General features: G+C 53.2%; 2 protein-coding genes and 1 long non-coding RNA gene across 18 annotated transcripts in view; 2 read left to right on the top strand and 1 right to left on the bottom strand.

Moving 5' to 3' along the window:
- TYK2 (tyrosine kinase 2) overlaps positions 1 to 13,471 on the top strand; it is an 18,910-nt gene extending 5,439 nt beyond the window's left edge. Inside the window, exons 5-24 of one of the 12 annotated variants that reach the window (XR_012498102.2) lie at positions 28 to 191; positions 1,828 to 2,194; positions 2,656 to 2,862; positions 2,940 to 3,097; positions 4,922 to 5,030; positions 5,118 to 5,307; positions 5,384 to 5,490; positions 5,587 to 5,769; positions 5,838 to 5,925; positions 6,857 to 6,984; positions 7,784 to 7,919; positions 8,003 to 8,157; positions 8,876 to 9,026; positions 9,473 to 9,570; positions 9,873 to 10,065; positions 10,409 to 10,527; positions 10,892 to 11,110; positions 11,309 to 11,426; positions 12,512 to 12,622; positions 12,701 to 13,471. Coding sequence is in view for 2 of the 12 variants with exons in the window: in XM_019744868.3 (XP_019600427.2) it covers positions 28 to 191; positions 1,828 to 2,194; positions 2,656 to 2,862; positions 2,940 to 3,097; positions 4,922 to 5,030; positions 5,118 to 5,307; positions 5,384 to 5,490; positions 5,587 to 5,769; positions 5,838 to 5,925; positions 6,857 to 6,984; positions 7,784 to 7,919; positions 8,003 to 8,157; positions 8,876 to 9,026; positions 9,473 to 9,570; positions 9,873 to 10,065; positions 10,409 to 10,527; positions 10,938 to 11,110; positions 11,309 to 11,426; positions 12,512 to 12,622; positions 12,701 to 12,835 (3,090 nt within the window). In the remaining 10 variants the exon portion in view is untranslated. Of the gene's footprint in view, positions 1 to 27; positions 192 to 1,827; positions 2,195 to 2,655; positions 2,863 to 2,939; positions 3,098 to 4,921; positions 5,031 to 5,117; positions 5,308 to 5,383; positions 5,491 to 5,586; positions 5,770 to 5,837; positions 5,926 to 6,856; positions 6,985 to 7,783; positions 7,920 to 8,002; positions 8,158 to 8,875; positions 9,027 to 9,472; positions 9,571 to 9,872; positions 10,066 to 10,408; positions 10,528 to 10,891; positions 11,111 to 11,308; positions 11,427 to 12,404; positions 12,623 to 12,700 lie in introns of those variants that run through there. The other 11 variants (XR_012498101.2, XM_019744868.3, XR_012498106.2 and 8 more) reach the window with 11 other exon arrangements.
- On the top strand, positions 12,517 to 24,057 carry ICAM3 (intercellular adhesion molecule 3). Of its 5 annotated transcripts, none has more exons than XM_088792490.1 (8): positions 12,517 to 12,622; positions 18,717 to 18,808; positions 19,356 to 19,622; positions 21,823 to 22,128; positions 22,507 to 22,794; positions 23,054 to 23,329; positions 23,441 to 23,689; positions 23,775 to 24,057. In XM_088792490.1, exons 2-8 carry the CDS (start codon positions 18,727 to 18,729, stop codon positions 23,966 to 23,968), a joined length of 1,662 nt encoding a protein of 553 aa, XP_088648616.1. In that variant the 5' UTR covers positions 12,517 to 12,622; positions 18,717 to 18,726; the 3' UTR covers positions 23,969 to 24,057. The 5 variants fall into 5 exon arrangements, with proteins under 5 accessions (XP_088648616.1, XP_088648617.1, XP_019600435.3 ...); XM_088792491.1 differs by lacking the exon at positions 12,517 to 12,622 and adding an exon at positions 13,609 to 14,192; XM_019744876.3 differs by lacking the exon at positions 12,517 to 12,622 and adding an exon at positions 13,609 to 15,453.
- LOC109454351 (uncharacterized) lies at positions 19,837 to 22,064 on the bottom strand. Its single transcript, XR_002138461.3, has 2 exons — positions 21,927 to 22,064; positions 19,837 to 21,404 (listed from the first exon to the last, which is right to left on the bottom strand). It is a non-coding gene; the product is annotated as an uncharacterized LOC109454351 (long non-coding RNA).

Here is a 24,057-nt window from a genome sequence, read left to right as displayed (position 1 = left end):
CTTCCTGTCCAATTTAACCACCCCCAGGGCAAGCATGAGTTTGTGAATGATGTAGCATCGCTGTGGGAGCTATCGAGTGAGGAGGAGATCCACCACTTTAAGAATGAGAGCCTGGGCATGGCGTTTCTGCACCTCTGCCACCTCGCTCTCCGCCTTGGTGTTCCCCTGGAAAAGGTGGCCAAGAAGATCAGGTATCTGCAAATGGGGCGGAGACACTGTGTAGATGGATGGCAACATCTGGGCATGGTAGGACCAAGGCAGACCTTTCATGCTGCCATGACTTCGTTCATTCAACAAACGTTTATTGAGTACCTACTACTGTATGCTGGCATTAGTTCTGCGTATTGAGGACACAGTAGCGAACAAGTCAGATAAGAATGTCTGGTGAAGGAGACAGGCAATAAAGAAAATACAAAAGTAAAATGTGTAGTGATTTAGATGGTGATAACTACAACAGAGAAAAATTAGGCAGAAAAAGAGGAAGAAGAAGAGTGTCAGGGAGTCAGGGTTACACAATTTAAAATTGAGTAGTCAGGGAATTCCTCACTGAGCAGGTAACATTCATTCACATTCAAAGATCTGAAGGAAGTGAAAGAGGGAGCCATGTAGGTATCTGGGAGAAGATAATTCTATAGAGGGAACAGCCAGTGCAAAGGCCATGAGGCTGGACTGTGCTCGATATGTTGAAGGAAGTGTGGCTGGAGCATGATGAACTTGGAGAACTCCCTATAATTCAAGGGAAGGAAGGAGCTAGCTATGCTCACCTCCATTGCCAACTCTTGGGGCAATCAGAGCATACTGCCTGGAGGAGGCAGCAGGAGAGTTGGGTCTTCAGTACCAGCAGTTCTTCTTAAAATACATATCCTATCACCATCATGTTATCACTCTGGAGGACTGGGGCTGTGACAGCGAACTGGGAAACCCAGAGGAGGCAGCCTATCCAACCTGGAGATCAGAGAACACTTCCTGGGGGAGGTGACATTTCTACTTTCTACTGATACCTGAAAGTTGAGTTGGCTTTATCCGGATGTGGACTGCGTTGGCAAAGCATTCTAGGCCAAGGGAATAGCATATACAAAGGCCCAGAGGCAGAAGGTGGCAAAAGCCTATTTCTAAGGGGACCAGATTTGGAATATGATTGCCCATGTGCAGGAGTCGGCAAGGCACTAGTCAGGGGGCCTCTTTCCCCAGTGGGGAGCCCTGGAGGGCTTGGAAGTGGGGACAGGAGGCAGCTAGAACCTCAAGCTTTAGGAGCTCTCTGGTCAAAGGGTGGACGGGAAGGCTTGGGACATGGCGACTGAAGCTGCGAAACCTATAATCTAGGCGGGTTATTATACTATACTAGTGGGCAAGTGCAGGGAAGGTGATGGGGAGAGGGGCTAAGGGGGCAGGGCTTTGTGAGGAACAGAGGAACCCCCCAGAATTGTGCCTTTTATTGATAACCATAATATTCATGTTAAAAACAATAACGACTTCAATAATAACAGCTGACAGTGACATGGTCCTTATTATATGCCAATCAATAGTCTTAATTCTGTCATAAGCCCTACAGGTGGGCACAGTTTGAAGCCCTTTAGAGCTTAAGGAAGTTGCCCAAGAGCTGGGATTTCAGCCCATAGACTCCTCCTGAGTTCTGTGCCCCAGGCCCGACACCACGCAGCCTCCCTGTGCTGGCCCTTTATTGTGTGGTCTTTCCACCTCATGATAGCCTGCGTGTTTTCTAGATGAGGCAGCGGAGGTTCAGAGAGGTTAAGCCACTTACCCTGTGTCACCCAGCCAGGCCTGCAACCCAGGCGCCTGACTGGCCCCTCCTGGTCGTCCCCACAGCTTCAAGGACTGCATCCCACGCTCCTTCCGGCAGCAAATCCAGCAACACAACGCCTTCACACGGCTGCGCCTGTGGATCCTCTTCCACAGGTTCCTGCGGGCCTTCCAGCCAGGCCACCTCTCTCAGCAGGTCATCATGGTCAAGTACCTGGCCACACTTGAGCGGCTGGCACCCCGCTTCGGCACAGAGCGTGTGTCTGTGTGCCACCTAGAGCTGCTGGCCCAGGCTGAGGGAGAGCCCAGCTACATCCGGGACAGCAGGCAGGACCCTCTGGACCCTGGGCCCGAGTCTGCTGTAGGACCCCCGACTCATGAGGTGCTGGTGACCGGTACTGGTGGCATCCAGTGGCGGCCAGTACAGGCAGAGGTGAGCAGGGCACCTTTTCTATCTGGGGGTCCAGGTAGGGCCGGGCAGGGGCTCCTATGAAATCTTGGCCTTGGTCTCTGAGGGGAACTGTGGTGCGTCCTTTCCCCACATGGCTCTGGGGTATGTCCTTCTGTCCCTGGAGTCTGTTTTCTTGGGAAGTATCCTTTGTCTGCTGCCCGCTGAGGACCTGATTTCTGGGGTCTGCTCCTCTGATAATCCCTTTGGCATATGGGGGTGAGAGAATAGGATTCTCTTCTCTGCCCTCCTCGAGGTTCTGGCTTCTGGCATGTATATCTCGTGGGGGTGGGTCCTCTGTCCCACCTGTGACACGACATGAGGGGGGATGCTGAAGGAGATTGCCTGGTGCCCCCAGTTCCAGCCTCTCCACAGATGGAATGTGTGGGGGACTAAACAGGTACATCCCTGCTCAAATCCACCCTCCCCACATGCTGGCTTTCCAGGGTCCCAGTGGTGATGCCGGTGGCAGGAGCAGGAATGCCCATGCTGGCTCCTCTGCGAAGAAAGCAAAGGCCCAAGAGTTGGGCAACCAACCCATGGACAGGCCACGCGAGGTGCCATGGACCTACTTCTGTGACTTCCAGGACATCAGCCACGTCGTGCTGAGGGAACGCCATGTCAGCATCCACTGTCAGGACAACAAGTGCCTGGTGGGGCCGGGGCCTGGGGGCTGGGCTGGGGGTGCCTCCAGCCTGCGATGCCTGGCTGACATACCCCTGGCCTCTAGGAGCTGACCCTGCCTTCCCGGGCCGGGGCCCTGTCCTTGGTGTCCCTGGTGGATGGCTATTTCCGCCTGACAGCTGACTCGAGCCACTACCTGTGCCACGAAGTGGCTCCTCCACGGCTTGTGATGAGTATCCAAGATGGTGTTCACGGACCCCTGCTGTGAGTGCGCGGGGGGCGCTGGGCAGCGTGGGCCATGGGGGCAGCAGCTGCCAACTAGACTGTGCTCTGGGAACTGGGGCTCGAATGAGGTGTGTGTACAGATTTGTGGGCACTCATGTCTCAGTGTGTGCTTGTGTGCGCAGCTGTCAGTGTGCAAGCATTTGTGTCTGGTGTGTACCTGTGAGTGTGAGCACATGTTTGCTTGTGTGTGACTGCATTATATGTGCAAGCATTCACTCATACCACTGGTGCCTCCATTTGTGTGTGTGTGTGTGTGTGTGTAAGTACACTCACATGTGCGTGCCTGTGTGTGTGTGTGTGTGTGTTGTACTACACGTGGGGTACAATAGGGGTTAGAGAGGGAGAGAGCCACTACAATGGCATCGGCGACGTGTCATGGGAGTGACTGGGTTGGGGACTACTACTGTGCGTGTCTGGATGTTGAACAGCCCATTTGGTGTGCAGCTGTGTCACTGCTCCAGGGACTGCGTATAAAATTGTCCTCGTATGTTTTCACACGTGATAGGATGGGGGATTTTTGTGGTGCTATGTTTTACAAATGCTGGTGGCCATTCACAGATATGTGTGTGGGTTTACGCCCCTGCAGGTGTGTGTCTGTCCTGGTAATTGTCGGTTACTGAGAGATTCTGTTTGGACTTGTAGGGCTGAGAATGTGAAGTATTAGTGCTTATGTGGTCATCAGATGCGTGTGTGGCCGTTCTGCATGCTGCCAGGTCATAGTTTGTGATTGTCTGGCCATTGTCCCTGTGCCTGGGTGTCCTTTATCCTGTGTGTAACACTGGGACTGGCCCCTGGGGGTTTCTTTCTAAGAGGTCTCACCCCTCTGAGCCTCGTCTCTACACCAGGGGAGGGTGAAGTAGCCATTTTACCTCATGAGAGCTATGGCTGTGCCACATCACAGCTGAGTGTGTGCCACCCGTGCGGGGTCTGTGGGCCATATCAGCGCGTTTCTTAGTCTGTTTAGGCTGCTATAACACAATACAACAGACTGGGTGGCTTAGAAACAACACACGTTTATTTCTTACCATTCCGAAGGTCAGAAGTCCAAGGTACCAGCAGATCTGGTGTCTGGTGAGGGCCCACTTTCTGATTCAAGACAGCTGTCTTCTTGCTGTGTTCTCATGGGAGCTCTTTGGGGTCCCTTTTATAAGCAGTAATCCCATTCATGAGGGCTCCACCATCATGACTGACTTACTTTCCAAAGATTCCAGCTCCTAATACCATCACATTGAGGGTTAGGACTTCAACAGAGGAATTTTAGGGGGACACGAACACCCAGTCTAGCAGCACATGAGCCGCCGTGTATGCAGGCGCCTGGGCCTGTGGCGTGGTGTCTCCTGTTTGTTGTTCAGGACGATTGTTACCTCTGGGCCTAGGATGTCGGTGCCCCTGTGCTGCCTCATGACACTGGGTAAGCAGCCGTGTCAATGAACATCCTCCTTTGGGGGTGGGACAGACAGTCCACTGTATGTCACCCTGGGAGTGGCTGTGTCTGTGGCTGGGGTGTGCCCGCTGGCATTTGACAGCTAGCTGTTTTCTGTCTCTGCGTGTATGTCATTGTGTCGCTGACAGTGTCTGACAGATGTTTCCCATAAGTGTGTGCCTGTTTCTCTGCGTGAGTTGTCATGTGTGACAGTGTTATACCTGCGTGTGTGTGTCCCAGACTCAGTGTCACCACATAAGCAGCTGTGTCTGACATTTGTCCCAGCTGGGAGTGTGCCCCTCTGGGTAGGTTTTGTGCATTCCTGTTGCCAGGTGGGGGTCCAGCAGCGCCCCCTGATGCTGCCCCCTTGTCCCTTGCAGGGATGCATTTGTGTTGGCTAAGCTGCGGCCGGAGGACGGTCTCTATCTCATCCACTGGAGCACCAGCCACTTCAATCGCCTTATCCTCACAGTGGCCCAGAGGGACCAGGTGGGCTTGGAGTGGGGGTCCTGGGCAGGGGCTGGGTGTACCTGCCTGGACCCCTGCTCATCGCCCTCATCCTGCAACCCACCCCAGGACCCTGGTACGCAGGGCTTGCGCCTGCGGAAGTTCCCCATTGAGCTGCATACGGGGACCTTCACACTGGAGAGCTGGGACCGGTACTTCCCCAGTGTGCGGGAGCTTCGGGCTGCCCTGCAGGGCTGCTTGCTACGGGCTGGTGATGACTGCTTCTCCCTGCGCCACTGTTGCCTGCCGCAGCCAGGAGGTGTGATCGGGGTGCACGGGGTCGGGGGTGGCACTTCCTCCATGGCAGCCCTCAGTGACTTGGCTCTCGCCCCCAGAGATCTCCAATCTCATCATCATGCGGGGGCCTCAGGCCAGCAGCACCAGGCCACTCAACCTCAGCCAGCTCAGCTTCCACCGGATCTGCCAGGATGACATCACCCAGGTGTGTGCAGGTGTGGGGCCCCTGGGAGTAGGAGGGTGCCAGGAGGAGCAGCCACCAGCTCTTGTCGTGGACACATTCTCTGCCATGTTCCCCCAGCTGTCCCACTTGGGCCAGGGCACGAGGACCAACGTGTATGAGGGCCGCTTGCAAGTAGGGGGCAGAGGCTCTGCGGAGGACACGGCAGACGGTGGGGACACCCCCATGCTCGGCGCGGGCCGTGGGCAGGAGCTCCGCGTGGTGCTGAAGGTGCTAGACCCCAGTCACCATGACATCGCCCTGGTGAGTGAATGCAGCCGGGGCTGGGGGAGGGGCCGGGTGTGCGGCCACCTGACCTGGTGTCCCCACAGGCCTTCTATGAGACAGCCAGCCTCATGAGCCAGGTGTCCCATGTGCACCTGGCCTTCGTCCATGGCGTCTGTGTGCACGGCTCCAAGAGTGAGTGAACCCCAGCAGACTGCCCCCACCATTTACGGGCCGACCCCCCACTTATACCCACTCCCTGGGTTGTACCCCGACCTTTGACCAACATCCTGACCCCTGACTACCAACCTATGACTATTCAACCCAATCTATGACTATTCAACTCTCACCATTACCCTGACCCCCTGCTATACCCCAACCCCTGACTATATGCCAACCCATTGCATCTCAGCCTCTGGCTATACCTTGACTATTACATGCACCCCAACCCTCGACTATACCCTGATTCCCGACTTCATCCCATGCTCCATTCACCACCTAGATGCCTCTATAGCCCAGCCCCCATCTGCCCTCAAACCCCATCAGGACTGTGACCCCATGCAGACCCCAGCCCTGTTGGATACCCCAATCCTTCCAGACCTCAGCCCCTGCCCCACCCCACCTCTACATCTACCCTGTGTGTACCTCAAAACTCCTTGCACAGGGTGACCCTGGCCAGTCCCCAGAACCTGAACCCCATGTGTCCACCTCTCCTGCTTCCCCCCAATGCTGGCTTTCACTCTGACCCTGAATAACTTCCGCCCCCGAGCACCCCAACGCTGTGGGATCCTAGCATCACTGATGCGTCAGCCTCAAGCTCCATGCCTCCACTTGTCTGCCTCACCCCCAGGTCCCCAGTCCCCTCTCCACCATTGTCCTGACAGCTGACTATGTCTCAGACCCACCCTGGACCCAAACACCACCATTCATCTCTGCCTCACCCTGGACTCACCTCAGCCTCCACTCCATCCTGCATTTCTCCTCTCCCTGAGGTCACTCCTAAGCTCCCCACACACACCCCTGCCCGACAGCTTCCCCGCCCACAGCCCCAGCCCCCCATGGCCTGCCCTCAGTGCCCTGGAGGGTGGAGGCAGGTGGGTGGCCCTGCAGTGGCTGGTCTTTGCAGACATCATGGTGACCGAGTACGTGGAGCATGGACCTCTAGACGTGTGGCTACGGCGGGAGAGGGGCTGCGTGCCTGTGGCCTGGAAGGTGGCAGTAGCCCAGCAGCTGGCCAGTGCCCTTAGCTATCTGGTACGTGGCCTGTGGGTGGAGGGGAGGGCCACCGGTTGGTGGGGAGGGCCAGGGCAACCTCAGCACTGGGGATAGAGACCTCAACACGTCCTTCACTCCACAAACTGGCCCCATGAGATCTTTCCATGAAACTCTTCTGCTCACACACCCATCTCCCATCTCCCGGAAGAGAACACCTAACTCCTCCACTTGGTGTCTGAAGCCCTGTGGGGTTTGGCATTGGCCACCTCTGTTACTCTCTCACCATTCATCCCCAGCCTCTCCTGGTCCAGTTACCCCAGTTTCCAGAGCAACCCCTGTATGCCAGGCTCTTTGGTAGGCCCCGGAGGACACACATAGAGCAAAACAGAAGTCTGTCTTCTTGGGGAGCCAGCATTTTAGTTGGAAGGGATAAATGAGAAATAATAAATATGTACGTTGTATGTTATAAAGTAGAAAGAACCATGGGAGGGGGTGGGAAGCAGAGGTGGAGTTAAGGAGTTGCTGCAGGTTGTGGAAGGATTCTCCCAGGTACATCCCAGGCAGAGGGAACAGCCAGTGCAAAGGCCCTGGGGAAGGAGTGTGCGTGGCAGGGGTTTGAGTACAGCAGTGGGGTCCTCTGGCCTTTTGTCCCTGGCCAAGAGCCTTGACCATCAGCTCTGGGAGAACAGGAAGGACCCACTGGGCACACAATGACAGTGTGTTGGGGTCCCCATAATGACTATGATTGTCTTTTTCACATGGGCTGTCCCTGTGGGATGGTGTGGGGACAGGGTCTGTAGGCCTCCACTGGCCATGCCCCCTTTCCTTCCCACCCCAGGAAGACAAGAGACTGGCTCATGGTAACGTGTGTGGCCGGAACATCCTCCTGGCACGTCTGGGGTTAGCAGAGGGCACCAGCCCATTCATCAAGCTGAGTGACCCCGGCGTGGGCCTGGGTGCCCTCTCCAGGGAGGGTGAGGACCCGGACATGGCTGGGTATGGGGAGTGGCTACCCCTACTCCTTTCACCCTCGGTGACCTCTGGCCCTGGCCCCCAGAGCGGGCAGAGAGGATCCCCTGGATGGCCCCTGAGTGCCTCGTCGGCGGGGCCAACAGCCTAACCACCGCGGCTGACAAGTGGGGCTTTGGTGCCACCCTCCTGGAGATCTGCTTCAACGGGGAAGCTCCTCTGCAGTGCCGCAGCCCCTCTGAGGTACATCCGGGGCACCCTTGGGCTCTTCCCACAAAGGCGCCAAAACCTCCAAGGGCACATTCAGGGTCCAGAACTCCTCCCTCTGGCTTGTGGCCTCATATGTTGTCTCATCTCTTTGGGGCTCCATCAGGTTATCTATCAGTTCGAGATAACCGTAGTCCCAGCCTCATAATGTCATTGTGGTACACAGCAAAGAAGTGACATGCTTGAGTTGTAGACACAGTGACCTGGGTAGTGATGGAGGAAGCACAGGCTGTAGTGGGGAGGAGGTCCCAGAGGATGCCCCTGACCCAGCCGAGGGGTAGGCAAGGCTTCCCAGAGGAGCTTTTAATCGAAGTGCAGATATAACACAGTGGCCCATGCTAGAGAGTGGCAGCCTCGGCACAGCCTGTGCAAAGGCCTGGGGTCTGATGCATTCAGGGAGCTGTGTCTGCAGAGCTCCCTGGGAGCAGAGATGGGTGGGAGTCAGGACAGGAAGGGACAAGTGTGAGATGCTTCACACAACAGAATCTGCTGGACTTGGGTTTAAGTCCTGGCTCTGCGGTGGCAGGCAAGTCAGCTTCCCTTTGCCAAGACTCAGTTGCTTCACCTGTAAAATGAAAACAGTACAAGGACCTGGCTGGTCCAGCCCTGCCGCCTTGGCGGCTTGACTCTGCCTCTTGGGAAAACAGACTTGGGGGGTGGGGCTACTGACGCCTTCAGGTTCCCTTCCCCACAGAAAGAGCACTTCTACGAGAAGCAGCACCAGCTGCCTGAACCCTCGTGCCCGGAGCTGGCCATGCTTACCAGCCAGTGCCTGACCTATGAGCCAGCCCAGCGGCCATCCTTCCGCACCATCCTGCGTGACCTCACTCGGCTGCAGCCCCAAAGTGAGCCCCACCCCAGTGCTGGGACCTTGGGGCAGGGGAAGGGATTGGGATTCCTACTGACACAGGCACAGTGCACTCAAGGTCTCTGTATAGTGGCTCATGGTGTGTGCCAGATTCTAATTCACTTAGGCGGGGAATGCCCGACTTCTTAATGTTTTCCTTGGTTTCAGCCAAACTTCTTTGGATGCATTTTTTTGTTTTGTTTTGTTTCCTCTCTTGATGAAAAGTTTGTGCCCTTTACCCAATCTCAGAACATCCCAGGTATCAGTTTGATGCAGCCAACTCTGCGTTTTGGACTAGATGTGGAATTTTCCAGCTGTTGCAAAAAGTTTCCTTATCTCTGGGTTGATCCTTGGGGGAGGCAGTTACCTGCTTTCTGTGCCCCAAAGTGTAGACCTGCTGGGTAAAGGGCTACGGCCCGACGTCATGCGGTGTGGCTTTTCCAGATCTTGTTGACGTCTTGGCTGTGAACCCCGACTTGCAGGCGGCAGACCCCACTGTTTTCCACAAGCGCTATTTGAAAAAGATTCGGGATCTGGGCGAGGTGAGGGCGGGGCCTGGAGGGCCGGGGCGGGGAGCTGGCAGTTAGAAAGCTCGCGGGGGCAGAGAAGTTCAAATCCTAAGGAAATCCTGCGGAAGGGTGTTTTTTTAGAGTGGGCAGAGCCAGGTCCAAAAGACTGTCAGCTTCAAAGGAGGCCCTGGGGAATTGAAAGGGGGTCCTAGGCCCCTAGGAGACCCAGCAACACGGAGTACATGGGGCCTAGGATTTTCCCAAACTGACCAGCCTGGAGGCGGGGCCCAGGGAATCGAGGCTCGGGCTAAAAACTATCCTGCGTTCTTGGCTAGGGTCACTTCGGCAAGGTTAGCTTATACTGTTACGACCCGACCAACGACGGCACTGGCGAGATGGTGGCAGTGAAGGCCCTCAAGGCGGACTGCGGCTCTCAGCTCCGCACCGGCTGGAGGCGGGAGATCGATATCCTGCGCACGCTCTACCACGAGCATATCGTCCAGTACAAAGGCTGCTGCGAGGACCAAGGTGGGCGGAACCGGACGGGGCCTAGAAGTCGATGGGGCGGGGCCATCAGGACCTGTGGCCAATTAGAGCCTCTCAGTCCCAGGTTGGAGGACGGAGGTTGTTAGGCACCGAAGTGGGCGTGGCTGGACTGCCTTTTTTCCATTTGGGGGACGCTCTCTTAGGGCCAGGATGGGTCGCAGCCGTTGTCACCTCCCTGGGTTGGGGACAGGGTTTAGGGTGGCTCCTTCCCACCTGAGGACTGGGCCTAGTGTGGGTGGGCCTTGGCCTTCCCTACTCACCTTGGGGTCGGGAGCTGCAGGGCTCACGGTGGGCCGCCCCTGGCCCCTACCTCTATCGCCCTTAGGCGAAAAATCGGTACAGCTCGTCATGGAGTACGTACCCCTGGGTAGCCTCCGAGACTACCTGCCCCGGCACAGCGTTGGGCTGGCTCAGCTGCTGCTGTTTGCCCAGCAGATCTGCGAGGTGGGCCGGCCCGCCCCTGCTTGCAGAACCTGCCCCTCCTCTTTGGCTTGGCCTGAGTGTCCCATCCCTTTGCTTGCCAGACCCAGCCCCTGGGCTGACTTTCCAACATACTTGTCCGTCAGCCGATCACCTGGTCACACCCCCAGCCTGCCAGTTCCCCAACCCGCCTAATTTCCACTCTGAGACGCCGCTCTGCTCACTTGGCCACGCCCAGCAGCCCGGTCCCTCCCAGTTTGCCCACCCCTGGTCCAGTGTCCCCTCTGTGGTCTCCTCTGCGTCCATCCTGCTTCCTTGCTTGGTTGCACCTGCCATCCTGCCTGCTCTCGCAACCGGTCCCTGCAAGCCTGACCTGACTGTCCCCCAGCCATCGGGGTCACCGCTCCTTAGGCCCCGCCTCACCCCGCTCCCAGGGCATGGCCTACCTGCACACGCAGCATTACGTCCATCGAGACCTGGCTGCGCGCAACGTGCTGCTGGACAACGACAGGCTGGTCAAGATCGGGGACTTTGGCTTAGCCAAGGCTGTGCCCGAAGGCCACGAGTACTACTGCGTGCGCGAGGATGGGGACAGCCCTGTGTTCTGGTGACTAGACGAGACCCACCTGGAGGGGGGGCCAGGCTTATCTGGAGCAGTCAGTGGAGGAGGTGGATGCTGGGGCCTCAGATGACAGGGTCTGGTCTCACCTTAAGGGAGGGGCCCTAACGGGCCAGCGGGCTTCCAAGCCCCAGATAAGGACTCCAGTCTGGTCTCGCCCAAAGCCTAACTGCCCTGTCCCCCCAGGTATGCCCCAGAGTGCCTGAAGGAGTGTAAGTTCTACTATGCATCTGATGTCTGGTCCTTTGGTGTCACCATGTATGAACTGCTGACCTATTGTGATTCCAGCCAAAGCCCCCCCTCGGTGAGAGCCAAGCCCGCACCCCTACCCCGTACTAGAGGAGTTAGAATGGCATGCATTCAATTCCCAGCTCCCCCAGCTTAGCAAGTGCTTGATCCACTTGAGCATCACAGTCCCAATCTGTAAAATGGGCCACTTAAAATGCCAGGGGCTTTGATTGTGACAGAAACTCAAATAGGAACTCAAATAGGAACAGCTTATTCCTCTATTTGCAAACTCCAGGGGAGAGTTGGGGCACAGCTTAATATAGACCCTCAGATATCATCATGAATCCCATTTTCTCCATCACTCAGCTATGCTGTTCTCTGTGGTAGTATCTCTCAGGCCGTCTCTCTCTTGTGGCAACCATGGTCCCCTAGTCCTCCCAGCAGCCCTCCAGGTACCCATTCCCTGCAGCTGAGGGGATCAAGGGTGCTTTCCAGCTTAATTCTCAGGACTCTCTGACTGGCCCAGCTTAGCTCACATGTCCTCCAGGGAGCCAACCAATGGGTATCCATGAGCCACAATAATTGGCCAGGCCTGGGCTGTAGGAGGAGCCAAGAGAACGTTAGGGGTTTATTCCCAAAACCAATCAGAGTGCCTTTATAGGAGATTAAAAAAAAAAAAAAGATCCTGGACAGACAAAACAACTTGCTGAGAGGCTTAATAACAACAGCAAACACCTGATTCAGACTTACTCTATGAATATGAGTTTATCTAACTTTCACAATCACCCCAGGTGTTAGAAGATATTGCCCCATTTTACAGATGGGAAAACAGGCCTAAGGAGGTGAAGTCATAAGTCCAAAAGTTACACAGCTGAGAAGTGGTAGAGGCAGGACTACCACGTTTCCCCGAAAATGAGACCTAGCTGGACAATCAGCTCTAATGCATCTTTTGGAACAAAAATTAATATAAGACCCCGTCTTATATCATAGTAAAATAAGACCGGGTCTTATATTTTTGCTCCAAAAGACTCATTAGAGCTGATTGTCCGGCTAGGTCTCATTTTCAGGGAAACGTGGTCGAACCCCTGCAGTCCTACTCCAAGCTCCTGCCCTCTACCTAGGCAGCTGTGCCTCTTGAAGAGCTTGTCTTTTATTCTGTAGAAATTCATCGAGCTTATAGGCCTCACCCAGGGGCAGATGGCAATACTGAGGCTCACAGAACTGCTGGAACAAGGGGAGAGGCTGCCTCGGCCAGAGAAATGTCCTTGTGAGGTGAGACCCCCCCCTCCTCTGCCCCCACCATTGGACTGTAGACAGGGCAGTAACCACAGCCCATTTTTCCTCCCCCAGATCTATCTCCTTATGAAGAACTGCTGGAAGGCAGAGGCCTCAATCCGCCCAACTTTCCAGAACCTCATACCTATCCTGAAAACATTGCACGAAAAATACCAGGGCCAGGCCCCCTCTGTGTTCAGTGTCTGCTGAAGCCCACCCGTGGCTCTGATTCAGGGGATCAGAGGAGGCAGTACCCACAGAAAGGGCCGCCCACTCTTACCCCAACAGGGGGAAGTTGGTCTCACCCACTCCCTGCGCCTTACTCCTGCCCTGAGACTCCACCTTTGTGACCTGACTTTCCCTGTCTTTATCCATTTGGGCTGCTATAACAGAGTACCACTGACTGGGTGACTTATAAACAACAGAAATTGATTACTCACAGCTCTGGAGGCTGTGAAGTCCAAGATCAAGGTCATATTTGGGTGAAGGCCCTCTTCCTGGTTCATAGCCTAGGCCTTCTCACTGTGTTCTCACAAGCGGGAGGGTAGTGAGGGGTCTTTCTGGGGCTTCTTTTATAGGGGCACTAATCCCATTCATGAGGCACCTAAGTACCTCCCAAAGGCCCACCTCCTAATACCATCACATCAACTGCCAGTTTCACCCTTTTCTCCCTGTTTGACCTCAGGGAAGTGACTTTCCCTCTCTGGGCCTCAGTTCTCAACTATGAGCTAGGGATAGTCATGCTTGCTACTTGGAGGACTAATGTAAAGAGTTAAGACATTGTGTATGCCACATGCTTAGCAGAGAGACTTGCAAACAAGCGCTTAATAAACATTTGATACTGTTCATCTGGTGCTTGCCAAAGTGTTTCCACTTAATTGGTACTTGAGATGGGTTATGTGTCAGCCACATTGTGAAAAACAGGTAATTTGCTTTCCCATAGGATGTCTCCAGACCTAATGCATTGAAGCTCTCTTGAACGGACAGTTCCACACTATTCTAGAAGCATTTGCTTTTTATACCAGTTTTCAAAATTAAATATTCATTGTAATTATCATCTCCTTTGGGGGATAGGTAATATTGACAGAGGCAGAGAAATGTCTCCCTCCTCTGGCCATTAGCCACCACTGTCACCTCCCTGAAGGCAACTAATGTCATCTGGTTTCCTGTTTTTCCTTCCAGAGACATTTTATCCAAATACAAGGAAATCTGTACACATATTATGCTTTCCCATCTTTTGCAAAAATAGTAGCATGTGCAAAACTCTACAGAGCTCTAGTCTGTTTTGTTGCTATTTTTTCCCCCATGTAATAGATCTTGAAGATGGTCCCATATATCTAGGCATATAGCATTTCCTTGTTCTATTTTGTGGTTGTGTTGTAGTCCACCGTTGAAATGTTCATCAGCATTTGTTCTCTGCTGGGATTCATGCAGTCATTCCTAACCCTTTGCCATACCTATGTGCTACTGCAGCGAGGAACCGTGTGTGCTCATCGTTTCACCCACATTCAAGGGTATCTGTAGGACAAATTCCCAACGGGAATTGCTGCTTGCAGGATCCAACCTGGTAATTTGGAAAGACGTTGGCACTAGGACGTGTTTGATATTTGACAAGGCAGATCTCTCCTTTTTTCCCCTCAAAATTATCTTGGCTTATTCTTGTGCAGCTACTTTTTAAATATCTTTTGGGGCTGGCCCAATGGCTCAGGTGGTTGGAGCGCACGCTCCTAATGCATAGGTGGCTGGTTGGATTCCCACATGGGCCAGTGAGCTGCGCCCTCTACAACTAAGATTGTGAACAACAGCTCTCCCTGGAGCTGGGCGGCCGTGAGCAACCAGAGGTTGGCGTGAGCGGCTGTGGGCTGTTGAGTGCTGCCTTGGGCTGCTGTCTGCTGCCACGGGCTACCGTGTGCCGCCATGAGCGGCCACGGCCAGTGTGAGTGGCCGGCAGCCGTCAGAGCTGCCGTGAGCTGCTGTGAGCCGCCGACCGGTGACCGACTGCCTCAGCCGGGGAGCGCAAGGCTCTTAATACCAGCATGGGCCAGGGAGCTGTGTCCTACACAACTAGACTGAGAAACAGCGGCTTGAACTGGAGTGGGGGGGGAGGTGGAAGAAGGGGGGGAAGTACACAATGAACTTTTATTATGAACAATTTAAAGCATATACAGAACAAAGGAGAATAATGTAATGAACTTGCACTTAACCAACAGCCACCAACAGTTTCCAACACCTGTGGCCAGTCATGTTTCAACTCTATCCCCATCCCTACCCCTGCCACTGAAGCATTTTGAAGCACATCCCAGATGTAGAAAATATCATTTTATCTGTAAAAACTTCCACATGTATCTCGAAAAGATGTAACCACAAACAATAACTACAATATCATCACACCTAAAAGAAAATTTAAAAATAATTCTTCAATATCATGGTGTAGCTTGTGAGTGTTTAGATTTCCCCAGTTGTCTCACATATTTGGTGTTTGTTTACAGTTTGTTCAAATAAAAATCCAGAGAAGGTCCACATGCATTTGGCTGAGGGCCGGGTCCTTTAAGTTCTGAGTTCCTCTTCCTTTTTCCACCACCCCTCCTCCCCTTGCACCACATGTGTTGAAGAAAGAAGGTTGTTTGTCCTGTAGACTTGACCAGTCTGCGTCATCCTTGGGGTATAGTTTTAACACATTCTTATGTCCTCACTTTAACCAACGAATGGGCAGGTTCAGTTTCCATTTTTTGGCAACTCTCAAAGGGCATTGTGCCCTCTCAGCAGGAGGTACTCACGTTCTGCTTGTTCCTCCTTTTGTGGCACGAGCAGCCACCCAGACCTATCAGGTATGCAGTTTTTATTTTTTAATATTTCATTCCGAAAAATTGCAAACAGAGAAAAGTTGGAAGAATAGTACACTGAATACTCCTAGATTCCAAATTACCAGGTTGCTAAATGTACTTTATCGTACTATATCTATTCATTCTTCCTCTGCCTGTCCATCAGTCCAGCTCGTGTTTTGGATACAAATCAAAATAAGTGGATTTGTGTGTGTGTGTGTGTGTGTGTGTGTGTGTGTGTGTGTGTGCTGAGATATGCTAGTATCAATTTGACCATTTTGACTATTTTAAAGTGTATGATTCAGTGGCATTAAATACATTAACAATGTTGTGGAACCAACTCCACTATGGATTTACAGAGCTTTTTCATCTTCTGAAACAGAAACTCTCTATTCAACACTAACTCCCCATCCTCCGCCTTCCCCTACTCCTGGTAACCACCATTCTACTTTATGAAGTTTTCTATTCTAGGGACCTTGTATAATTGTAATGTTTATCCTTTTGTGTCTGGCTTATTTCACTTAGCATAATGTCCTCAAGGTTCATCCATGTAGTATATTGCAGAATTTCCTTTTCTAAGGCTGAATAATATTCCATTGTGTAGCTGGACCACATTTTGTTTATCCATTCATCTGTTGATGGACACTTGGGTGGCTTCCACCTCTTGGCTACTATGAATAATGCTGCTACAAACATGGGTATGCAAGTATCTGTTTGAGTCCCTGCTTTCAATTCTTTTAAGAGAGGAATTGCTGAATCATTCTGTTTAACTATTTGAGGAACAACCAGTTTTATATCCCCATCAGCCAAGTGTGAGAGTTACAGTTTCTCCACATCCTCCCCAACACTTGCTATTTTCTAGTTTGTTTGATTGTTTGTTTTTTAACGGTAGCCATCTTAATAGGTGTGGATGAAACCAGAGGGCAACCGAGTCCAAGGCTTGTGTTGCCTGCGCCGCTCAGCCAGTAGACCGACACAGAAATTGGGCTATAGGATGAGTATTTATTGTCAGAGCACCGGTGATCTGAGAAGGCAGCAGGTTAATACCTTCAAAAACTGCTTTAATATTCCTAAACTGGCTCATGGTATTTAAGGGAAAATCTGGACATTCCTCCAGAGGCTATGTGATAGTTCTGGGGAGTCTGTTCTGCTTCATGGAGCCTTCCCTCTGGCAACGTGGCTCTCTAGTGCGTTAACAACCCAGGAACAATGGTGGGAATAACCAGGAAAGAATACTAGGCAATAAGAGGTTGTGATGAAACCAGAGGGCAACCAAGTCCAAGGCTTGTGTTGCCTGCACTGCTTAAGGGTATTAATCATAAGTTTCAGGGTAATTTTCTAAAGAAGGGAACTGGGACGGGAAATTAAGCCACAGTGGGTAATCTATTACTGAGCTATAGGTCAAGGAAAGGTGAAGCCGGGGACCCAGTGAGGCCTCTACTATCTATGGGGGTCCCAACGGGGCCCTGCTTCATGGAGTGCTCTCTCATTGTGGTTTTGATTTACATTTTCCTAATGGCTAGTGATGTTGAGCACCTTTTCATATGTTTATTGTCCATTTGTATAGCTTCTTTGGAGATATGTCTATTCAAGTCCTTCGCCCATTTTTAAATTGGGTTTTATTGTTGTTGAGTGTAGGACTTCTTTATAATCTGGATATAATCCCTTATCAGATATATTATTTACAAATACTTTTGAGTTTTAGTTGCTCTTTCAGCACCATGTGGGAAATGGATGGGGGTCAGGGCAGCAGAGGAGACCCCTGATTGGAGAGGGGAGGTGCCCCAGGTTAGAGAGGAGGAAGATAGCCTCAGGGAAGGTGAGAATGGATGAATACTGGGTGCCATGAAGGTCCCTCTCTGGCGCTCATTAGTGGAAAAGGAGGCAGGTTGGAGGCCCAAGAGATGCAGCAGATGGAGGTGGGAGTGGCCACCTGACACCACCATCACCACCTCCTCCACCCCCACCCTCACCCCTATTACTGCTGTTCCCAGTCCCTTTTCTAGAGATAAAGAGACCAGCTGCCTAGAGGTGAGGGCAAGGGGGACAGGGGTAAGGGATAGTTACAAGTAGCATCCTTGACACACGGTAGCTCAGGATTCATCTGTGTCCCAAACACCCCACCTCAGCATCATGCACAGGGAATGGGGGGATCTCAGTGGAGATTCCCCCAAAATCTTCAGTGGTAAAGGGCCCTACAGGAGCCATTCTGAAAGTCAATACAGAGCCTTGCACAAGTGCCCAATAAATGTGGGCTCTGTTCATTTTCATGGCTTCACTCATTTTAGGGGGTCCCTCTTTTTTTTTTTAAAGATTTTATTGGGGAAGGGGAACAGGACTTTATTGGGGAACAGTATGTACTTCCAGGCCTTTTTTCCAAGTCAAGTTGTTGTCCTTTCAGTCTTAGCTGTGGAGGGCGCAGCTCAGCTCCAGGTCCAGTTGCCGTTGATAGTTGCAGGGGGTGCAGCCCACCATCCTATGTGGGACTTGAGGAATCGCACCGGCAACCTTGTGGTTGAGAGGACACGCTCCAACCAACTGAGCCACCCAGGAGCTCAGTGGCAGCTCAGCTCAAGGTGCCGTGTTCAATCTTAGTTGCAGGGGATGGAGCCCACCATCCCTTGGGGGACTCAAAGAGTTGAACCAGCAACCTTGTGGTTGAGAGCCCACTTGCCCATGTGGGAATCAACCGGCAACCTTCGGAGTTAAGAGCACGGAGCTCCGACCGCCTGAGCCACCGGGCTGGCCCAGGGGTCCCTCTTTATGTCCTCCAAGAATGTTGAGATTTCACACTAATCTCTCGAGGCCCTGCCTAGAAGTCCCTGCATCATCCCCTTGAAATGTTGCCTTGAAATCACTCTTTATCACTTCAAGGACGGTGTCTGGAGGTTCCCCCATTAACTTCCTCTAAGCTCAGCAGAAAGGAGGTATTTCACCCCCCTCCACCCAGACTTCCTAGTACTGAGAACAAAGGAAGGTGGTGGTGCTAGCATTTCCTGTAGGTTCCTTTAGAGCGTGCAAATGAGGTCCGCCTTGTCAGATATTTGCCAGTGACCTCCGTCTCGTCTCGCAGGGCCCCACTTGGGCCCCCCACGCTGGACCTTCAGGGCCACAGAGGATCCTCCCTGCCCCTCCCCAGGCTTGGGCAAGATGTAACCCCTGGATTTGTACAATCTTAACTGCTGTGGCTGTGTTTCCGTATTCCTGGGTGGCCCCGCCTGCTCCCCACTGCCCTGCCCAGTGCTACATTACAGCATCTTCCTCCACAGGTTGGCCACCATGGTGCCCTTGGGGCCACTGCATGGGGCCTGCCGCACTCTGCTCATCTCCCTGCTTCTGGGCTGCTGTCTGCTGCCCCCAGGTAAGGCGACTCAGGTGGGAAGGGCTGTATTGGGGGACTGGTAGAGGGTGAAGAAAACAAAGCTCTCACATCCTGTTGCTGTGGTTCACTTCAACTTGTATCTGACAGGGCTCACCAGTGTCCTGTAGACAAAGTTTATGGCTCCTTCACTCAGCTTTCAGGGCTCCCTGAGGCCTCATCCCTGCATGGGGTTTGTTCCTCCACCCCAACTCTCTCTCTGTTCCATCTGTTCCCTTGACCTTTGCCTGTTCTCTTCCCTCTGCCAGGATCACTTTTCCCTTTCACTTGGCTGATTCCTACTTACCCTTCAAAACACCATAGTCGTCTCTTCCAGGAAGCTTCCTTGACTCACTTCCTCCTATAGTCTCCTATGGATCTCCTTCTAAGCTCTCCCCTACCCTTGATCCATCACCTGCCTTCCCCACTGAACTGGAAGCACTATGAAGGCAGAGACTATTGTTCCAAGGAGGCGATGGATGGTGGGGCCTGAAGGTGGGTGGGCTGGGGGTACCGGGTCAACCAGCAGAGCTTCACCTTGTTCCCGTAGATGTCCAGGGGCAGGAGTACCTGCTGCGGGTGGAGCCCCGGGACCCGGTGGTACCTGCCAGAGGATCCCTCTTGGTAAACTGCAGTACTGATTGTCCCGATCCTGAACTCATCACCCTGGAGACGTCCCTATTGAAGGAGCTAGTGAGCAGTGGCCTGAGCTGGGTGGCCTTCCAGCTCAGCAACGTGACTGGTGACAGCAAGGTCCTCTGCGCTAGCTTCTGCAATGGCTCCCAGATGACAAGCTCCTCTGATATCACAGTGTACCGTGAGTGGATGTGTCTGGAGGTGGGCCTGGTCTCAAGCAGTGGTGGGGGTAGATGGGCAATGCCCTGAGTTTGCAGGAATGGACCAGGCCTCTCTCTGACCCAGAGCTTGGACCTGGACTTGCGTGTGTGTGTGTGTGTGTGTGTGTGTGTGTGTGTGTGTGTGTGTGTGTCACATACACATACACACACATAGCAGAGAGACAGAGATACATCTCAACCACATGCCAGGGCCGCAATGTGAAATCTATTTATTTAGATCCCAGCAAACATTTAAAAACTGATAGCTCATGCCTTTTATTTCTTACTTATATTTTATGGCAGGTAATAAATTAAGGGGGTTCCCAAATCAGAAAGTATTAAAAAGGTATAAATGTCAAGTCTCCATTTACCTAGTGCCGCTGCCAGTGGCCAGTTTCAAGTGTTCACACCCACTGAGGTGCTCATTCAAGCCTTAAAAAAGCCCCAGGGCAGGGGGTGGAGTGGGGTATGTGTAGGGTGCACTTATGAGCCTCATTTTACAGCTAAGGAAACTGAAGCTCAGTGGGGTGCAGTCACTTGCCAGGGTTCACAGCCCGTGAGCAGATAGGCCGGCAGTGCGGCTCCCAAGTCCCTGTTCTTAATAGGTGACATCTTCCTCCCCAGACCGTGCATCCCCCTGGTACCGCTTTCTTGTGCATCCTTCCAAGAGTTTCTCTGCATTTAAAAGAATACAATACACTAGAAAATAGCAGAGAATCTCACTCATAGTGCCTACCATTTTGTGAAGTCTTTACAGATTAGTGTGTTTAACTGTGTAAGCTCCTGTGTGGGCACTAGTGTCTATATGCATGTGTGAATCTACATGTGTGTCCGTGAGTATATGTCATGATGTGTCTGTGCCAGTGTACACGTATGTCTGTGTGTACCCGTTTATCTCCGTGGTAACTGTCAGTATCCATGCCCATGTGCAGATCTGTGTGTGAGCATGTGTCTGTGTGTGACTGTATGTGGATGTCTGTGTCAGTATGTGTCTATGTATACATGTCTTCATATGTGTATTTCCGTGTAATGTGTGTATTTGTGTGTCCCTCACTCTGTCTGTGAGGTACTTCTGTCACGTGCTACGTAGGAGCCTGTTGGTCCTGCCTCATGAGATCTGACTACTCATCTCTTCCCTTGTCTCATATTGGGTAGCTTGAAATCAGCCATAGCAGGAATATTTACACCACAGAAATTGGTAAATGCTCGCTGTTGGGGCTCCCCACCTCTGACAGCCCAAGCATTACCAGCATACCACCATCCCTAACCAACGGTGCCCGAGGTTAAGATGGAGGCCTCCTTGTTAAATATTCTAAAATTGTAAAGAAGAAGATGTTAAATATTTTTCAGAACAGCCAGTCTGCGGGCCTCTATGTGACAGTTTGAGATCCAGACTTGAGTTGTTGAGGGTGAGAGTGTGCCTGCAAGGGGCACTGCAGCTGCAGTTGGGAGAGGACCCAGCCTGGGGTTGTTGGGGTACCCCATGACTATGCCAGAGCACCTTGAGAGACTACCCCAGGCAGGTGGATCAGGAGATCCTGGGGACTGATCAGGGAGGGCTAGACCAAGCTCTGGGAGACGGTCAGGCCAGAGCCCAGGCCAGAAGCTGGGAGGAGGGCCAGGGGAGTCCCTAGATGTGACATGAAGGAGGCTATAGACACACAAGTCTCAAGTTTGGGAGACCCGCATTCTAACCCGGGTTCTGCCCCTTCCTTGCTGTGCATCCTTGGGTAGATCACCTCTCTGGGTCTCAGTTTCTCCATCTGTAAAAGGGAATAATAGAGGAAATTTTACTCAGTTGCTATGTGAATGAAGGTGGATTACTGAATGACATCTGGAAAGTCTAAGGAAAGCTCCCAATAAACAGGAACTTTTATAATTATTATTATTAACATCATAAGTGGTCATAAACGTTCGTCCCCTTTCTTTTCTTGTTTATTCCCCCTTAATTGTGAGGTCCTTGGGGACAAATCTTATTTTTATAGTTCCTGGCAAGGCATCTGACAAAACAGGAAATAATCATGATACTAATGACAATAGCTGACACTTCTACTGGCACTTTGCTAAGCCTGTCAAAGTTTACAGTTCTGCACTGGGCCACCCACAGCTCCTCTCTACTCCCTGGGGCAGGGGTTGCAGGGCTGGCTGGTAAATTCTATTCTCCTCTCCCTTCCCCGCCAGGGTTTCCAGAGCGTGTGGAGCTGGCACCCCTGTCCCCCTGGCAGCCTGTGGGCAAAAACCTCACCTTGCGCTGCTGGGTGGCAGGTGGGGAGCCCCGGACCCACCTCTCCGTGTTGCTGCTCCGCGGAGAGGAAGAGTTGAGCCGGCAGCAGGCGGTCGGGGAGCCTGCAGAGGTCACCACCACAGTGCTGGCCAGCAGAGACAATCATGGTGCCAATTTCTCTTGCCGCTCCGAACTGGACCTACGGCCCCAAGGACTGGGACTGTTTCAGAACAGCTCGGCCCCCAGGCAGCTCCGAACCTTTGGTGAGGGAAGGGATTGTGGACAGTGGGTGATGGGCTGGGCCAAAGTAGGGGTGCTTGGGCCATGGGGCTCCTGAGAATGAGATGGCCTAGATCTCAAGGGCTTCTGGGAAGGCATGCCCTTGCATTTGAGGGGGGTGGCCTCAGATGGGAGGCCCCAGCCGGCCACTGGAACTTTTGAGAAGTATGTTCAGGTGTGTCCTGGGGAGGGAGTGATCCAGGCTGAAAGGTATTCTGGGAAAGAAGGACCCTGGTTGGGGGGTATGAATATGTCACATGGAAAGGGGGCATCCATGGCTGTGTGAGATTTCCCGCTCATGCCCACCCTTCTACCTGCTCATGCCCACCCTTCTCCCCACTCATGCCCACCCTTCTCCCCAGTTCTGCCTGTGACCTCCCCGCGCCTCACTGTCCCCCGGTTCTTGGAGGTGGGAACGTCCGGTCCCCTGGCTTGTAGCCTGGACGAGCTGTTTCCAGCCTCAGAGGCCCAGGTACAACTGGCACTGGGGAACCAGATGCTGAATACCTCAGTCTTGAGCCAAGGGGACACGCTCACAGCCACAGCCACAGCCACAGCAAGCGCGGAGCAAGAGGGCGCCAGGGAGATTGTCTGCAACGTGACTCTGGGGGGCGAGAGCCGGGAGATCCGAAAGAACTTGACCATTTACAGTAAGTGGGGACGGGGCCAAAACAGCTGGAGAGATAAGGCAAGGGGGCAAGGCATATGGGAAATAGGAAAAGTGAGGCCTGAGCTGCCAGAGTGGGAGGAGTATAGTCTGAGCGCCCCAAGTATGGCGAGGGGGGCGGTCCGCAGAGTAGCCGAAAGGCATGGCCTGCATACCGCGCGGGGCAAGACGTAGGTGGATGGCAGGGCTTGTCCCGCGGAGGGACGTGGTCAGCAAATTTTCGGTTAATGCCCCTCTTCTAGGCTTCTGGGGGCCCACAGTGAACCTGAGTGGGACTATCGTAAACCTGACCGAGCCCACCGTCCCTGAGGGGACCACAGTGAATGTGACTTGCGCGGCCGGAGCCCGAGTCCAGGTCACACTGGATGGAGTTCCGGCCGTGGCCCCAGGGCAGCTTGCCCAGCTTCAGATAAACGCCACCGAGAGGGACGACAGGCGCAGCTTTTTCTGCACTGCCACCCTCGAGGTCGATGGGATAATCTTGCGCAGGAACAGGAGCGTCCAGCTGCATGTCCTGTGTGAGTAGGTCACTCTGGCCTCTAATCCCTTATTCCCCTGGTTTGGGAAGACTTGATTCTCCCTTGCCCCTTTGTGCCTCGGGTGTGTCTGATCATTTGGCGGTCCCACAGACGGTCCCAAGATTGACCCAGCCAAATGTCCTCAGCATTTGACGTGGAAAGATAGGACAATCCATGTCCTGCAGTGCCAGGCCCGGGGCAACCCGGAACCACAGCTACAGTGTTTCCAGAAAAGCTCCGGGCGCCAGGTGCCCGTCGGGATCCCATTCCGCGTCAGGTTAAACTACAGTGGTACCTACTGCTGCCGGGCGGTCAGTTCACAGGGCACGCACACTTTGACAGTGGTGATGAACGTTCGGGGTGAGTGAGGTGCGGCCGCGGGTCTAGACGGGCAAGCCCAGGTAGGGCCAAGGTGCGAGTATTTACTCCTCGCTTATCTGCACAGATCGGAACTCCCCTGTCGTCACCATCTTCATGGGGGTGTCAGCGATCCTGGGCCTCGTGACTGTCATCGCAGCCTTACTGCACATCTACAGGGTGAGGAAGCGTAATGACATCTACCGTGTGAATCCGGGGAGCACCTGGTTGCCCCTCACGTCTAAACGGCCCAACGAGGTGCTGGGGGAGGAGCCATCCTGAACCTCGGGCTACCGAGGGACTGGGCCAAAGAAGACTGGGATGTGGCTGTATCCCCGGGTTCCGAAACAATAAAGCCTTCAAAATCCGGA

The sequence above is a fragment of the Rhinolophus sinicus genome, chromosome 15, assembly GCF_057876585.1.
Source record: "Rhinolophus sinicus isolate RSI-liver-muscle chromosome 15, RSI-T2T, whole genome shotgun sequence".
Classification (NCBI taxonomy): domain Eukaryota; kingdom Metazoa; phylum Chordata; class Mammalia; order Chiroptera; family Rhinolophidae; genus Rhinolophus; species Rhinolophus sinicus.
Note: the sequence above shows the minus strand (reverse complement) of the source record. Positions and strands in the feature narration are given on the sequence as shown.

What these genes read in the sequence shown, in the direction of transcription:
- ICAM3 (XM_074338198.2), top strand. Translation starts at nt 17,926, where the DNA reads ATGTGGGACTTGAGGAATCGCACCGGCAACCTTGTGGTTGAGAGGACA. An exon ending in CTCTGATATCACAGTGTACC is followed by an intron (nt 19,623 to 21,822) that starts GTGAGTGGATGT and finishes CTTCCCCGCCAG; the next exon opens with GGTTTCCAGAGCGTGTGGAG. An exon ending in CGTCCAGCTGCATGTCCTGT is followed by an intron (nt 23,330 to 23,440) that starts GTGAGTAGGTCA and finishes GCGGTCCCACAG; the next exon opens with ACGGTCCCAAGATTGACCCA.